The sequence below is a fragment of the Convolutriloba macropyga genome, chromosome 2 (genome assembly GCF_964194025.1).
Source record: "Convolutriloba macropyga chromosome 2, txConMacr16.3, whole genome shotgun sequence".
In the NCBI taxonomy this organism is placed as follows: Eukaryota; Metazoa; Xenacoelomorpha; order Acoela; family Convolutidae; genus Convolutriloba; species Convolutriloba macropyga.
In genome coordinates, this window is record NC_134469.1 from 50,123,189 (window position 1) to 50,140,221 (window position 17,033).

The following is a 17,033-nucleotide window of genomic DNA, read 5'->3' on the forward strand; positions in this document are numbered from 1 at the left end:
TCACATGTTGTTGTTGCTTATTAGCTGCCGTGCGTGAACACCGCGCTCCGCTTTCATTTCCTTTCTCTGATTGTATTTGAACGTGTTCTACTTCTGTAGTCTTCTGTAGGTGTGTGTGATGGATAATAGAATTGTTTGTTGTTTTTGACGATCACTCAAGTGAGACGCCTAATCTGCGATCTAATTGTCTGTATCTGAAGGCCTTCTTGGCAACCGAGGTGCCATCACCACACGTACACACACACAATCAGACAAGAGTACCACATACAAACGCGCGCGCGCACACTCTTTTCAAAATCCATCCCAATTTAATTTGTTTTGTCTTGTTGCAATTGAGTGATAAAAACAACAAATAGTGACGCACGCGTGCTTCATGCTTGTAAATCATCATTTCAAAAGTCTAAACCGTGATTTTAGTTTTGGCGTCAGATAAGATAACGCAGCTGTAACACGAATCACATATTCAAATTGGTATCTCATCTAATATCTAATGCGCCCCTTCATTTTTTCCATTTTGCTCCTTGAGACAGTAAATCGACTTCAGTTGAAGAAGTAATCAGTAAATGTTGCTCTTCAATTTGAAAATTAGTTGAAGATAGTACGTATTTGAATCAGATAGGTGTTCACGTGAATACAGTAAAATTTAATTTGAAGCCCATTTTCGAAGGAGCACATTTTGCACATTTTTAATCAAATTTGCTGGATTTGTTGAAATTTAATAGTTGAAAGGTTCCGATGTTGAAATATCCATGTAGAACGTCCATAATGATACGCGTTATTTAATACTAATAGCGTAAAGAGAGACAAAAAAGTAATGCGACAAAAAGTTTGCACTTTTATAATACAGTGAATGTAGATAATATGTTGAGGCGTATAAAAAGTTGACAATACGTCATCGTTTTTGATCATTGAGAAATAATATCATTAGCAAAGAGTATGAACTTCCTGATTAAATTAGAAAACAATTTTTATCCTTTGAAAATGTTTTGGCCCAGACGTGGCGTACCTCAAGTTTGCATTTTTGCTTGCATACCATGTGGACTCTTTTTGTTTGTGAGTAAGCTTTTTGTAAACATTTTGTATTGTAAATAGCAAACGTTGGATTATGACATCAGACAATGCGGCACAAAATGTCTAACCTTGTTATAGCTCTAGGTTCTTACATTCGTTGATTGTTTCTTTCGGTTTTCAAGCTGCAAAAGATGTCCGATGTTGCTATTGGTTATATTATAGAGGTTATATAGTACACAATTTGAGGACAATTTGATCCAATAGCTTTGAGTACAATTTGCGGATAATTTGGTCCAATAGCCTTTCCACTTTTCTCAAGATGTTGAAAAAATCATTGATTTTAGGTCCCTAATTACAGCAAGCAAATATAAGTTTTTTAACTCTTTCTAATTTTCCGACATTTTTGTTCCGACCCCGTATGAAATGGCGGTTAGGAACTTTTTTTTACCAGCCCCACTTTTTTAGGCAGTTTCGACCGACCAATATCTTTTGTGGAGAATTAAAAAAGTGGTATCACTGAAAAACTCTTGAAAAATTGACTCAATTGATGAAGATAATTCAAATTTTTTTTCGGTTCACGAAGATAAATTGAAGCTCAAAGCGCTATCAGCTTTTCACATTCTTCAGTTTTTCACGCTTCTTATGCAGAGTTTATAAGCATTTTGTGTACATTTTTCCAAACAGCAGTCGCAGCGAGCTAATTTTGCGCGTTAAAAGTTTTTCAATCAAAAGTAGTGGGATTGTATTAGTGCTTTTTTGTAAGATGTGATGTGTCCACAAATTTTTTCCACGACTTTCAGCTTTTAAAACTGGATAAACAAGGAGATCATAGTGAATATTATTTTTCATTACACTCCCTTAGGTGGATTGAGTAGTCTTGCAAATGCTTAGTGCAATGAGGTTAATGGGAATGCCTAAAATGAATAAGCAAAAATGAGCATTAATTGTAGTGTTTTTTTCGCTAAATTCTTTAAGTTTTTTTCTTAAACTTGACGTTATTCACAGTCTGTAGACACCTTTTTCAAGCCAGAATTTTCATGACTGAAGTATTTTCAGGTGCATATTTTCGTAATGCCAACTTCAGTCAAAACGTTGCAATAATTTTTTTTCAAATAAATATTTTATAACGTTTTTCAACTTTAAGAAGGGGGCCCTTAAAAACCATAAGTTTTGCTGAAGATTAATGCGTAAACATCAGTGGTCAAAGTTTGGCTGAGTATAAAAGTTTAAATAACTAAATTGGTTCAATTTTTTCCCGTTGTTTCAATTTTTGGTGTTTTGTGTAGTTCATGTAGTTCATTAAGACCTCTTTTGAGCTTGTTTGTCTTCTTGGTTGAATATAGACATAATAATTTTCTTTAGAGACATGAGCACCAAAAAATATTTTAAAATTATTATTTTTCTAATTTTGTGAAAATAATTCTTTATCTTTTTAGCTCATGATTTTCAATTAATCTGCTGATCCCGTGGGGTTTTGATTGTTTTTCGTTTTTTTAAAATTGTACTTCAGCACTTGTCCTGCAGTTTTTTACTTCGTCGTTTTAATTTAATAGTTTTGTTGGTTTTTTCACATTTTGCGCGGCTTTTTGTTTTCTCTAGGCTTGTTCCCTTGTTCGTTAATTCTGCTCAGTGTTTAAAGGGCAGTCGCTTAGCGAAGCCACTGAAATGAACAGAGTAATCGAAAGAAAATTGCGATCAAATAGAGAATTAAGAATGAAATCCATAAACCACAGTTTATGCCTAGTGTCTGAACTTTCCTGAAATTCGGTCTTAGTAATCGGTCTGATGATTGTCGCTAATGATACTAATTCTTATAAGCTCTTTTTAAAACGGGCATGGGCCTAGCTACGAAATCGAACCGATTGGCGCGAAATTTTTTCATTCTTCCATTAGCTTACCAGAAATAGGTTTAGTGACAATTTTAATAATTTAGTATTAACAGCGCCGCCAAAAATCGCAAAGTTTTTTAAACCTGAGTTTTGTGATATAGTTTGCAGCAAAAGATATTTCCAGAATGAGTTGCAAATTAATTGGAAGTGGTCGTCAAGTTATATTTGAAAATAGGCCACTGCAATCATTCTAGGACCATGCAGACCGTCGAATTAATATAAAGTTTACGTTCAACTCACCAGAAAAGGGTTTCATTTTCTTAAATTGTAAACATTGTATATCAGTTGAAGTATCTAACTATTAAGTGCAAACGCTCAACAACGATTGTTTTTCCGTTTTTCATCGTTTTTTCATTTATCTTCTTTTTGTATTACAAGAGATGTGATTCTCACTTAATACGGTTATTCATTGACCCAACTTCTGCAAAAACTTGAAGAAAGGGAGCGCCAACCTCAAACAGGTTGCGAATGTAAAAGTAGCGATTATATATTTTACTAAACTACAGTTCTCCGAACTTTATTTTGGTCCGGTAAAATGGCACGTCTGCCTTTTTTTAGTGGGTATGCAACTGATTTGAAAACGGTGGTGGAAATTGGGGTCTTGTCAGTTCTTCAGTATTTGAATTTGGTGATGCTAATAAACGTGTTTTTTTCTTGTTGATTTGCTGTTACTCGTAATTTTACTTGGTTAATAGTCGCAATCAATATTTGCGATTAGCTGCAATTTCCGAGATCTCTGCATATCTGCAAAACATAATTTTCAATAACTGCAAAATTTTATTATTCTCTTGATTAATTTGTGGTGATGCACTATGTCACCAAAAAGTTACGTACACCGTACATTTTTTTAAAAGCGCCTTACAAACATCAAACGATACAACTGAGTTAAAACCGGTGGGGGAAATCGGGGTCTAGTCAGTTCTTTATATTTGAATTTGGTGATGCTAATAAACGTGTTTTTTTTCTGGCTGATTTGCTTAATAACCCCTTAATCAGTTCACTCGTAGGTGTTATTAAGTTTTGAGCTGTCATTTTCTAGTACACAGTTTGTACAGATTTTTTGTTTTCTAACGACGTTCAGGTCAAATTTTTGACACTTTCTAACTAATTTTTTAAGGAACTGTTTGTTTTCGTGATTGCTAATTCAAAATTGCCCATCAATTATCAATTGGATTCAGAGCAGGACAGTTTGCAGACCATTCCAGTTTTTCCCGCTACCTTACTGTGACCATGTTGACGACAATCTTTCAAAATGATGACAATTTTTCTAATGTGCACAGGAGCATCATCTTGTTCAAAAATAAACTTTTGAAATTGTAACTTTTGGTCGTCATTTTTTATGAAAAAATTCGCTATAAGTTAGATCCCTCAGCTTACTTGAACATCTCCTAAGCAGTTTTGGTCCATTGTATTGTACCTCGAAACGTGTGATCGCTTTTCCGAATGAGATTTCTTCAAGAAATCTTGTTCCATTTATTTGAAGAGCTGACAGAATTTCATCGCTGGAGACGCCTTGACAGTTACTTTTTTCTTATTGTTTTTTTAATCGTTTGTGCTAAATCTTGATTTTGAGTTGAGCTGCTTTTGCTATTTGTTCATAAAAATTGGACGCTTAAAATCGCAATGGCCGAGAAGTTAGAAAGCAATTACCATGAAAAATTAAAGATTAAAATGAACGATTAATTTGTTGCAATAGCGCATGAAAGATTATTAAAAACATGAAAGATTAGTTTATTGCAGTAAGTATTTCCATAAGTACAAAAATTTGTTTAATAAGAACTGCTGCTAATAGTTAGTTACATATTAAGACGAAAAATATTATCACCTTAGCTTTGAAGTTTTAAATCTAACTATAAAGAAAAATCGAAATTGCTGTTTAATTGTTTGTCTTATTCATAAGAGAATTTGTTTGTCGTTTTTTCGAGAGTATGTATGCGGTCGAAGAAAAACGAAACAGCGGTTTTACCCGATAGGCTCTGTTAAATCGAAAATACAATCCCTCTTTTTAATTATTCTTGAAAATCTTTTTGTGACTGATTAAATTTCTTTCACGGAATGAAGCCTTGTCTCTAAACACTGTTGTTGTAAAGAGTCGGATGGTTTTAAAATAGTCTATTTTTGGTTTCAAAAGTTCGTAATGAGTACTACCATGATTAAGTGATTTTTGAGGCATTTTGTCAATGGTTGTGGGGTCTGTTACGAGGATCAAAGTGACGAGGATATTTGCAGAGAAACACCTGCTGCGTGATCAAAATTGATCATTTCATATCTTAGAGTTATGGAGATTTGAAGCCGGAGCAGTGCCGAATCTAACTAAGCTTGCAGATTTTAAACCCAGTTCTGATAATGACTACGCCCGCCCTATTTGATAGGCAGGCCCACCCATTTTGATTAAAGTGAGGGGCTTCATGCGAGTTGTAATGCAAACGTTCAGGATATCGAGCAGATCGTTTTAATGCAACATCGAATTATATTCGTTGATCCGGAAATGATCAGGTCAATTTTGCAAAGAGCGTAGTATATTTTTGCCAATAATTTAAAATTTTGTTGGTTTCAGCAGTCGGAACCATATTTTGTTTGATCGTACCAGAATATATCTCGAGGAAAGGCTGGACTGTACTAATAATTGAATTTGATGTTTACTTTTCGTGATCTGCTGTTTTGTGTGACCGAGTTTCAAATGACGTACATAAGCAAACACGAGCTTAATTGACTTGTGGTTAAAATGAGTCAACAACATTGCACTCGTTTGGGTTGTTCGTTTGCCCTGTAAAAGCGGCAGGGAGCGTTTGAGCTAAAACGAGAATTCAAACATGATTTCTGAATTAAAACAGGGGCTAATTTGTACTAATTGGTACAAAGAAAAGCTTTGGAATTGAGCCCCTGCGTAGCTGATAAAGAGCTAAAGAGACCTTTGTTTGTTTGTACTAACTTTGCATGGTGAATTAGATAGAGAGATAAAAAGCGTTTGTTTGTGTCTGATCCTGTTTATCAACCTTCTATGCGGCTGATTGATCATAAGATGTCCTGTCTATTAGAGAGAGATAAGCAGGTTTCGTTTCAGACTGTTTGCTATTTGTATGCTGCACCATTATGCTCTGTTTAATGGCGCATAATGTACCAGTTATATTTTTCCGCTCATTAAAGCTCAAATTCGTTTGATGTCTCTTGTGCAATTCTAATGCTTCGATGTGATGACAATTGCGGAGCCGTTATTGTTGAAACCTGTCTTCAGTAAAATTTGATGAATGAGTTTTTGTGTTGGTGAATGAAAGCCACTTTTGCGGTTAAACAATGGAAAATTTTTTGATGTTGTAATGATTTCTGAATAAATTTGCAGGATTTTGATTGATGTTTTTGATTAAGTACAATACAAAAAGGACGTTTTATTCATCGACAAACCGCAATTACGCAACTTTTCATTTCTGTAAACTAATCATTTATGCTAACATAAAAATGTAGTTCAAAAAATCTGACATGTCGCTTATGAATAGTTTGAAAAATCTTGCCACGAATTTTTTTTAAAAAGTTGCAACGTGTACAAAAAGAAGTGGTTGCTAAAGAACCCAATTAAACGTCAAATGTTTGAGATTACTATGTTTAGTAAAACTAAATTTCAGCACGGTTTTTTGCTATGGTTTCTAAGTATATATTAGCTTTTAGTGCTGTTGTCGCAATCGGTGAAGATTGTATGATTGCTCTTAATTGATTGATGCCTTCAATTACAGTTTTCGACTATGTTCCAGGGATAGACGGAGGAGGCACCATTGATCGGAGACGTAGTCATGCAAACCCACATCAAACCAATCCCTACTCTGGTGGAGGACCCGGTGCACCCCCAATGATCCACTACCCAGCCCGCTCCTGTCACCCATTGTCACCTCCTACCAGTGCTGGCACCAATACAATATCATCATCAGCCCCCATGCCAGTGGGCTCCTCACCCGCCAGTCCACAGATTGGATACCACTACCCTCCACCTGGAGCTCCACATCCTGGCTTCCAGTCTCCATACGGTAAGTCATACAATCTGACTACCCACTGTCTTTGGTTCATTCTTCTAATGAGGCTGGTTTCTTCGCAGGCATGGTATTTTAGCATCCAAATATTAATCTTTATATTGGTTTATTAATTCTGAATTGCTAGCGAAGGCTAGAAAAATTATGGCTGGCAGAAAATTTTAACTGAGTGCTCTCGAAGCGGTTACTGACTTTTAATTCTCTCAAACGTGTCCTCTTTTGGCGAATTGTCAAATCTAACGCTAAGCAATAAATCAGTTGTAGCTATACATGGTTGTATATAATCAAAATTGAATTTTCTGGTTTTGGTTTTACCATCGTTCTTAGCTTTTTTTTAGTTTTAAACAAAGTTTTCATCTTTTATGATCCCACTCTGAATCAGGACATTTGAGTCCCACAGGCTTGTTGCTTTTGCAGGAAGTACACAAACTTGATTATTGGTTTTCCACTTAGTGGTTACTGTCCAGGACTCATCCCGTCGGTCACAGATGCGAACCCCCTCCTTAGTTAGAAGATTTTGCATCCTGAAAGTTTCTCTAGCCTATAACCCTTCCAAATTGATTCCCTCTCCTTTGATTTTATGTTTTAAAACTTTTTGGGCATTATTAGTAGCCACGAAATATTTGCTGAAGATTTCATTGATCTCTTTGCCAAAAAGAAGTGTTGGATTCCAACTGGAATTACTTTATGTTCAGGTGAAAATTTGAGTTAAAAGTGAAATTGAGTAAAAGGCAGGTTTTGCAAAATTTTGCCGGCGGGAGGGGTTTTCAAAACAGTTTTCGGCATAGTATTGTAAGTATAATTGACCGATTTGAGGATCTTTTGTCTTTTTTTTCTGTTTTTGTTTAAGCTTTTTGTAAATATTTCTTATAGTTGAGCCTTCAGAGTAATACAAAATTATGGAGTTGATAATAAATTTGTTATCGAAAGTTTGTTTAAACGTTTTCAATTTTTAAGTTCAGTGTTTTTAACTTTAAATTATAGTCTCTTTTTCTTGTTTCTTTTTTTCTTGGTTCTTGTTATATAACTGAAGAGCTGTGTTGAGTAAAATTGTTTTCATCCCAGTTTTTGTGAACAGTTGGTGAAAGATGTTTATTGGTGAAAGAGATTTAATAGTTGTTCGTAACACTTGGTTTAACATAATGCATGATCTGTTTCTTGCTAGTCGTTGTGATTTCTAGAGGTGCTTTTTCGTGTAAGCGAGGAGGGGAATCTTCTTTGACACTTTTGCGTTTTTTGTTCTAAAATATTCTTATAATAATCTTTGACTTTTCGAGTGATTTTTTACTTTAGTTTTATTTTTGAGTGATACTGCAATAAAGTTTCCTGCTTCAACTGATTGTGAGTGGAAGAAAACCAAAGCCCTTAAAGCTACGTGGTTAAGATGTCAGGCTGCCAACCTGGAGGTCAGGGTTCGAACTTCGTTGGGGTAGATATTTAATACCCATAAAACATTTCTAAACTACCTTCCCTCTAAATTAAGTTGCCCGCGTCTGTCGTTCGGGAGCAATTCATCTGACGCTAGGGTGTTTATGTTTATTATACGTTACTCAGTAATTAGTTTTATTCTTATTTCTTAATTAGTTTTCTATAAACTTAATGTTTATCAGTATCTCCGTAATCTGAAAACTTGATCATATTTTAGATCATGTCAAAACCTTACACCAAATTTGTCGCCTTTTGATTAATCGAAGAAATAGGCTTTCAGTTTTTAATATTTTTGTTCTTTTCTTGTTTCAATCCCGATGAAGGTCGAAGATTTCAATCCCGGCTGTTTTCCGGCAGTCTCTAGGCTATATTAAGAACCTTTTTGTTGTTCAGTGTCTCGTCTCTTAACACGCAATGAGTTTTGGAAAAACAATTAAATGTCAAGTTTTTGTGGATCAATGTTTTGTTTTTCAAGATTTGACCCGCTTTTCTATACTCCCGGAGCTTGGTGTGTTATTGTAATAAAAAGCAAATTTTAGTTCAGATTCACGAGAAAGTATACAGGGGACTCAATTTGATATGGGATCTTAGGATCATAGGATCTTAAGACCATTAAGATATTAAAACCCAATCACGTAATCAGATCGTTTTTGTGGTCGCATTAGTAAATTTTTAAAACTTCTTCTTTTCAAAAAATCAGAGTTAAAAGTGTGCTCGTTGAGAATTTGGTGGACACAATAATATGTTTTCCCATCTTTTGAGTTACCCGCAATAAAAACTTCTTGAAGAGTTTAATTCTTCGAAAGTCGATTGGAGACACGGATTTATTTTCTTTACGTTTCGTTAGTTGATACATTAGACATAGGTGCTCAGTCTCCAATGAGTCTTGAAATTGTAGTTTTGATAGTAAGGGTATAAACATTTTGGGATTACCGCCAACGCGGAACGGCCATTTTGTTGGATTAAAGCTACAGACTATAAAAAGTGTAGCTATAAATGAGTTTTGAGATTTGCTATCAAAGTTGGTTCCTCAATGGGTCTGAATTGGAACCAACTTTGGCAACTAAATTGTTGGAATACCTGCGGCTTAAGCAAACCCGCTACTGCCTTTTCCAAAATATCAATCCTGATTACGCTAAACAGTCTTCCCATTATTGGCCAGATACTAAAGTGTTTTCAACTTTTTATGCCCAACAAAAGTCGGAAACGAATGTTTACCGAACTCGCGCACCTAATTTCCGTTGGGTTCTAGGTAGTTAGAGCCAACATATTGAAGTGAGTTAGGCTCTTTGTGGCCCTCTCTCCCTTGGCGTGTTTTTATTTTGCCCGCAGAGAAAACTAGCTTATTTGAGACCCGGTTAAATGTTTCTAGCCATAAGGCCATTTCAATAGAGCCAGCCTGTTGTGCTTTCAATTGGAAGCAAATGTGGGTTGTTCATGCGTTTTGGGTTGTTTATACGAGTGTGTGCGTTTTGACTTGCTGGTGGACAAGATCTGGCGCACGAGAGGAAAGCGATCACGGGAAGGAGCGAGTGATTGCTGGTCTTCGAAAAGGAGGCGGCCGAGGTGTAGGTGGGGGAGGGGGGTTTGGTCCTTGTGCAAGGGTGAATGCATGCATGGTGGTTTGTGAAGGAAGATAGCTAGCCCTTCGGGATTTGCAAGTGGGGCTTAAAGCTGTGACCCGTGTAATTACTCTATTTATAAACAATTTCCTGCCTCCCGCTCCCGTTAACATAAGCCTACGCTTTACTGTGTGAATTGGCCCAAATCAAACACCGTCCCAAATTTCACACAAACCGCTGTTCAAACCAAGTGTTTGGTGAAGTGCCTTCCAAATTGAAACAATACGCAACAGCTCTATCACATTTCACTCGCTCTCCACTCTTTCCTTATTATCCCGAACCGTGTAAACAGTTCCCAACTGTTTTTGGGCCTGTTACCACGTGCTATAAGACAAACTTGGTCACAAGGAGAATTTATGGCCTTTGAGGACATAACATGACAAAGAACTACCACTTACTTCATTTAATTTATGGCTCATGAACAAACATAGCTTGTTGCGAACTGAATGAATTGAACTTATCAGATTTATTTCCATCCAAATTTCCTACAAAAAGGAAATCCAGCAGCCGAAACCCAAACGCACCTCAAACTTCGAAATTAAGATTAAACTGTAACAGGCAATAAATTACCCCGGTAAACTAGAACTCATTAGATATAAATTGGGGTCTAAATTATATACGCTCTTTTCCTTTATGGTCATATTTATAGATCTTAAGTTTCCCCAAATTTTATACGGACTCAATCATGTAAAGAAGATCAGTGAAAACTTTTTCCTTTTAATTGGGATTTTACGGTTTTATTGTTCATAATTAGAGTAGTTTTAATAATTCGATAAGAATTTAAGTACAGAGAATTTTTGTCCTTTTAAATTAAGGAGACATGGATGACATACTGTTCATTGATTGGTGTATATTGGTAGGTGGATATACTGTTAATTTCTTGGATTACTAGAACTGCTTAACCCATGTTTTTTCTCCTGCATTTAAATATCGCGTAGGCAAAGAGTTTATCTTTCTAAACAGTAAGAGAATCGGCTATTAAGAAAAACATAAAACCAATGACAACTGATGAGATCTAGATATATTGGAGTGATTGTGGAGTGGGTATTTTTGGTCTAGCCATAAATTGAAGTGAACCTAAAAAGTGGGCTTTCTTACAATACTTCTGCAGCAGACAGAGTTAGAAAGCGAACTGTACTTTTAGTGGCTACTCTTTTTGAAACTAGGCCGAATTTTCAAGTAATTTTAAATTACTTGAAAAGGAGATTGGATTTGTTTGCGAAGACTACACTTTCTTGTTTTAGGTTACGTGCTTAGGAAAATTTTTTTTCATTACGTGAAAATTAGTTTGACGAGCAGTTGTAATCTAGTTTCCTTAAAGTTTGCTACTTGGCATCAGAAACACTTCTTCATTTTTTGCAAAATAGCAGGACTAAGAGCCTTGATGGAAGTACCTATGTTAATTATTATTTTTTTAATTGCTCTCGAACGAATTTTTAAGCAATTATTGTGAGCATGTGTGTGTCTTTTTTCGTGCTGTTTTTTGCCCGACCGTTTTGTTCTACTTGCGTGAATTCAATTTTCGTTGAAAGAAATTAGATAAATGAAGGTCGATTCTGAACCCCCCCCCCCGCACTTTTTTTCTCGCCATCTGTGGCTAGCCTCCCCGTGATTAAGCTACCTACAACCAAAGACAACTCCTAGCTTGTCGTTGGAGAGCAATTAATCCGACGGCAGTCGGTTATGTTTTCCTTTCAATCTTAATTAATCTTAACGAAACCGACGTGCTACTTTCCGGCAGTTTTGGGGCAGTTTTGCTTGGATTTTGTAATTTTAAACCTTGTTAGCCCCGTGATACCTAGTAGACCATTCCCTCACTTTCACGTGTTCCCTTCCCCAATACCATTTTAAACATTAACACATAATTTACAGTTCTCAAACTATCAATGCAAGCGCAGCAGCGGACAGTTGTTCCTGGCCACGAGTTTCGAGCACAGTGGGATGCAATGAAGAAATCACGGGTTGATATTAGTTTTTTTGATAAATCGCTCGCTTGAGTTTTTTTTCAAGTATATCCACCCGTTTTGTGAAAGGCAGGGTATTCTTCAATGGAATTCAAGCGAGCAAATTAGCGTCCAATCGGAGACGAGAATTAAGTTTCCACGAAAATGTGGCTGTTAAAAAGATCCTAATTGACGTCATTGTATCAACATGACTATGCATTAAAAAAAATTATTCACGCTCTGCATGACAATTTTAAATTTTCCATGACAGTAAATTATCCTGGTTTGTTTTTTTAATGAAGTGAGCTTTGAGAAATTTTTTTGCTAAATATAATTTTCAAGTATTGTTTTTGCTGTGCGTAGATTGTCACACCTTGACAACCAAAGTGAATATTGACGCTAGAGAAAGAGCAGTGAACAATAAACAGAAAGGAACCTTTTCATCCTGTAGGGAGGCTGAATTGTAAAACACTAGAATTTGTCAATGTTTGCCATCAAATATAACACTTTTCATCCCCTTGTGTCATAATTGCACGTCGTAAAGCACAACGCTTCCTTTGATGAAAGACTGGAGCAGCCATTCTACATTGTGGATGGTACGTTTGAACGTGTTATTTGTTGAATATTGGAACCACCTGTTTTTTATGATCTATTGTTCAGATCTAAATCAATGAATTTTGAATGAGAGTAGCTACTGCATTTTTAAGTGTGTGAACACAGACGCACAGGCCGACGCTTCACTTGAGTACACTTTTTGATAGAAAAGGCGTGAATAAAGCCTCGCGCAACCTGAGGAGGTACCACAATTTAAGCCTCATCATATTTTTATTCTTTATATGCCATTTTATTCTCTTTTCTACTTGATTTTAAATGAACAGAATATTGCATTCTTTTTTGGCCAGTGGCGCTAGTGCAGTTGTACAATCAGAAGCACGCTTCTTGTTTATTTTCTTCATATTCTTAAATCAAACATCAATTAGGAAACTGTTTCCCTCTAGCGGTCATACCTGTGGTATCTAACTGTAGTGCAAAGGCCTCAAATAATCACGCTAACTGATATGTTCAGCTTGTTTGAGCAAATGAAACGTGTAGTCTTCCTATGAAACCGAGTATTGCGTTTCTTAAAAACCCCCCCCCCCCAAGCTTTCTGGGCATATAAATTTTACGCCCCTGGCTCACGTGGATTTTTTACATAGTAATGTGCTATATAACAACTCATTATGATCTGAAAGTTGGGGTCGTACACGGGGGGGGGGGGGGGGGGGGTGACGGACAGAGTAGATCCGGCAAGAATTTGAATATTTGCGGCGCGGATATTTACTGCGGTTAGTTTCACTGATAGTGATAATGAAAAGACAAATTGTCCAAAATTGACCTCTTCTTGCTAACTTTTCCTCGCTCTGTTACTTTTGCTTCCACTCTTCTCTCGTTCTAATCAGACAAAGATGTCCGGATTTGGAGATTAAACACGCTACTGTTTCTCTTCTAATTGACAGGCCTGCATTAAGGCTCTTTTGTAACACTTACCCTCCCCCTCCCTTCCCCCTTTAAAGCAACATTTAGAACTACTTATCATCTGCAAGAGAAGTAGCAAGTTAAGAAGCAATTTGCACTCTATACTTAGGGTATGTTGTATTACTTTAACATGTCTGGTTTTTATGCTTTTCTAAAAAAACATCCGTGTTGTAAACTTCTACGGTTTTAAACACAAATTGAAAGAAGAAATCAATCGGCACCTCATTTAACTGTGGATGGTAATGACCATAGCTTAAATATTATTGTTCCTCATCCATGCTATAAACTGTAACATGTGTCTGTAACTGTAAAAACACACCTACAATGAAAAATGCTGGTGAAAAGATTTATGGCAAAACAGCTGTTGTTGATAAACAGATGCTATTGTTTGGAACTTTATCGAGATGCGCATAGTAAAACAGTCTAGTTTTGCAAGTTATGTTGAATTGACTAACAACACCTGTAACTTGAACTCCTCAAATTGCGTTTTATCACACAAATCATGTAACCATTTACCTGAAAAGTTCTTGTGATGATTGATTGATTGGGAAATGTTTCCCAATACGAGTTTAGACTGACAGCAAATTATGGGTGAAAAGATAAAAAGCCCGTGGAGATGAGATTGATTGCTCTCATTTTGAGTATTGCCTTGTTTATTTCCGATCTGGCCAATATCTTTGCAAACACTGTTTTAAATCTAGATCCTTTTCCCGCTTAATTAACGCATCAAGAAGCAAATGATTGCGTTTTGTTAAGATTTGTTGTACTCCCATACAGTATCTACTGCTTTCAATTAAATTCTTGTCTTTGGAACTTTGAGAATCAGTAACACCTTTGAGTCAGTGTTCCAAGAATCAAAAATTAATATTTTTTGTGTAAATTACAGTTAATTAACTTGTCCTGAATATGGACTCTTAATATTATAGGCTTTCATATTTACCAATAAATATATGTCTCTAAGTACTCTAAGTAAGTCTTCGTTCTGCTGTCAAGTTGAAATGATTGGCGCCAATTCCATATCCAACTTATTATATGTCATGTCATTCTTCGGTATTGAAAATTGATAGATAGATAGATGGCGGTACTTCGTATTCAAAAAGCTGTTTTGATAGAATATCCGTACGACGTCACGAACGTAATGCTGAGTCCTACTTGTTCTTTTAATGGTGTTCCAACTGGTCGCGATTTGGTCTTTCTTACCGAAACTGAAGAAAACTCAGTTATTCAGCATTTTAAAAAATGATCTCAAACTCAATCGACTACAGTGGATGTAGTTTCAATACTATTCAAATCTATTAACTTAATAAATTGCTCTCGAACAAAGTTTGGTGTTAATGTAGAGCTGTGCGTCCTTTTTATGCAAAAGAGTTGCTTGACCGTTTTTGCGTTTTTGTTGTAAAACACTCTGTGACTTCTTTAGTGACCTTTTTTACTCTTGAGTGCTTCATTTTTGAGTTACCCTCATTCTGAAATAAAGTTTGTTGCTAAAATAAATGCTATTGTGATTGAAAGAGATGGAAAGACATTGTAGTTTTAGTGGTTAAGATGTCGCACTGACATCTTGGACGTCTGGGTTTCGAACCCCTTTGGGGCATATTTTTTGCGCAGATAAAAGTTTTCTAACACATCTTCTACAACCCTCTATGAATTGAATTGCCCCGCCTATTTTTCGAGAGCAGCTCATCTAACGTTAGTCGGCTTATGTTCAGTTTGTAGCGCACCCATTTTATACTTTTTGAATCAATTGAGAGATAGAGCTGATGATTTAAGCTAGAATTTATCGGTTTTTTAAAACTACATATCCGTACCGCAAATTTTTTAAAACTCAAATTAGCTACCAGAAAATACTCAAGAAACTACAAATTTGATGAAAATTTTTTTTCATTTAAAAAGTAGTCGAAAATGGATAATCAGAATAAATTTTTCGCTCACGTGATGATGACAATACGGAAAAAAATCGGCGTGACTTATTTAATGATGGGCGGTATTATGTATAGAATATGTAGAAAATGTATTACCCATTTTCATTTTCTGCTGAATACTGGCAGACCTGAAGAGAAACAGTTTTTTGCTGTAAACAGCAGCTTTCCCCTTTTTTCGCAGGTTTTCTTTGAAATTTGTTTAGTTCCCCAATCTCATTATAAATTCAAAACTTCTGTGGTTTTATTTTTCTTGATTTTTTCTCATGCTTCAGATAAATAGTTAACCCTAACATTTTGAATAAACGAAATCTACATTTTTGTTCCATTTTGGATGCGTTGTGTTTTCTTGTTTTAAAATTTTGAGAGCCGTTTTCTTCAAATGTATATCTAGCAGTCTTCTTTTAGATGTGGGATCCTTTCTAGTCAAAAGTGCCCATTTGGTGTGCAAATCTAGTAGGTCGACCAACCTGTCGCACTGATGTCGTCTGAAATGATTTATATAATTTCGCGAGGCTTTGTCTGAGTCAACGTTTGAAGCAATGTTTGTAGTCTCTTCAATCATGGCCAATTTTGCAGAATACTCTCTGGCTGGCTTGATGAATTTTTTGTTCAACTGGTTATTGCTAGCGAGAAGTTGTCAACCTACGAGGTGAAGCCGAGTTATTGAATTACTTGGAGAGGGCGAGAACAACCGTGTTGTTATGTTTTTAATCAACTTTTTAATCAACAAGCGTGGCGAAATACAACAGTTGTATAGCGTTATCACACTGGTGCCACGATCAGACTACAAGTTTATCACTCTTATATCGCCACTTTTTATATAGTAATAGTGGTGATAAAATGGTGCAATGAACTCGTAGTCTAATGCCGATTCAGATTTCAGTGTTAATTTAATGGTAACGTATTATTTTATCGTTGAATTTTGCAATTGGGGTTATTTTAACGAGAGTTGATTAAATTGCTCTATCATTATCAACAATAGGTATTAGTGCTCTAAAATTAATCTTTTTTGAAACTCATAAGTCAACTTAGTCTTGTATTCGACCGCCAAAGCAGTCTAGAATTGAAATGAGACACCCGTTGGTCGTCCGAAAGCAACTTGCTTGACGTTTTTTTTGCTTATGGTTATTATTTTCTTCTCTCGGTTGATAAGTTTTGTGCTTTCATCACTTTTTGCTTTTAATAACTAAATTTTTATACTTCTTAGTTTAAAAAAGTTTGTCTGGCTAAGCTATAGAGGCAACATGATGTAACGTTTTCATGATTTAAAGCGAATTGGCTCTGTTGAAATTGGTCAATATTGGTACTTCTTTTGGTTTCTATTCGTTATTTGATGATGATATCGGCAAATTTGAAATCATTGCCTCAGCACCTGGATCTTTACCGCTAATTTTAGGGTTGATGTTGCTCTCTTGATTACTATTTCGCCCTGCTTCCATTCTCTACAGAGATCTGTAATTATAGACTTCTCCACATGCGAGTGGAAAAAAACTGGGCTGAACAAACAACGTTTAAGAACAGCGGATGTGTAATTTGAGTGAAACACAGACACGCTCTATTTTTGTTGCACTGCGTGCTGTTTAGGTGACCCACTTTTAATTTCATCTATGACTGAGTTGAATCAATTCACCATCATAAACAACATTCAGGTTGTAGCCTTACTATTTGGTTTATAATACTTTTT

At 35.9% G+C, this 17,033-nt stretch overlaps 1 protein-coding gene across 4 annotated transcripts in view; it reads left to right on the forward strand.

Annotated features, from left to right (window-relative positions):
* Window positions 1-17,033, forward strand: part of LOC142358738 (protocadherin-11 X-linked-like) — a 58,661-nt gene that overhangs the window by 18,752 nt on the left and 22,876 nt on the right. For all 4 annotated transcript variants that reach the window (XR_012761842.1, XR_012761843.1, XM_075410284.1 and 1 more), the window contains exon 7: window positions 6,647-6,916. Coding sequence is in view for 2 of the 4 variants with exons in the window: in XM_075410284.1 (XP_075266399.1) it covers window positions 6,647-6,916 (270 nt within the window). In the remaining 2 variants the exon portion in view is untranslated. The remainder of the gene's footprint in view (window positions 1-6,646; window positions 6,917-17,033) is intronic.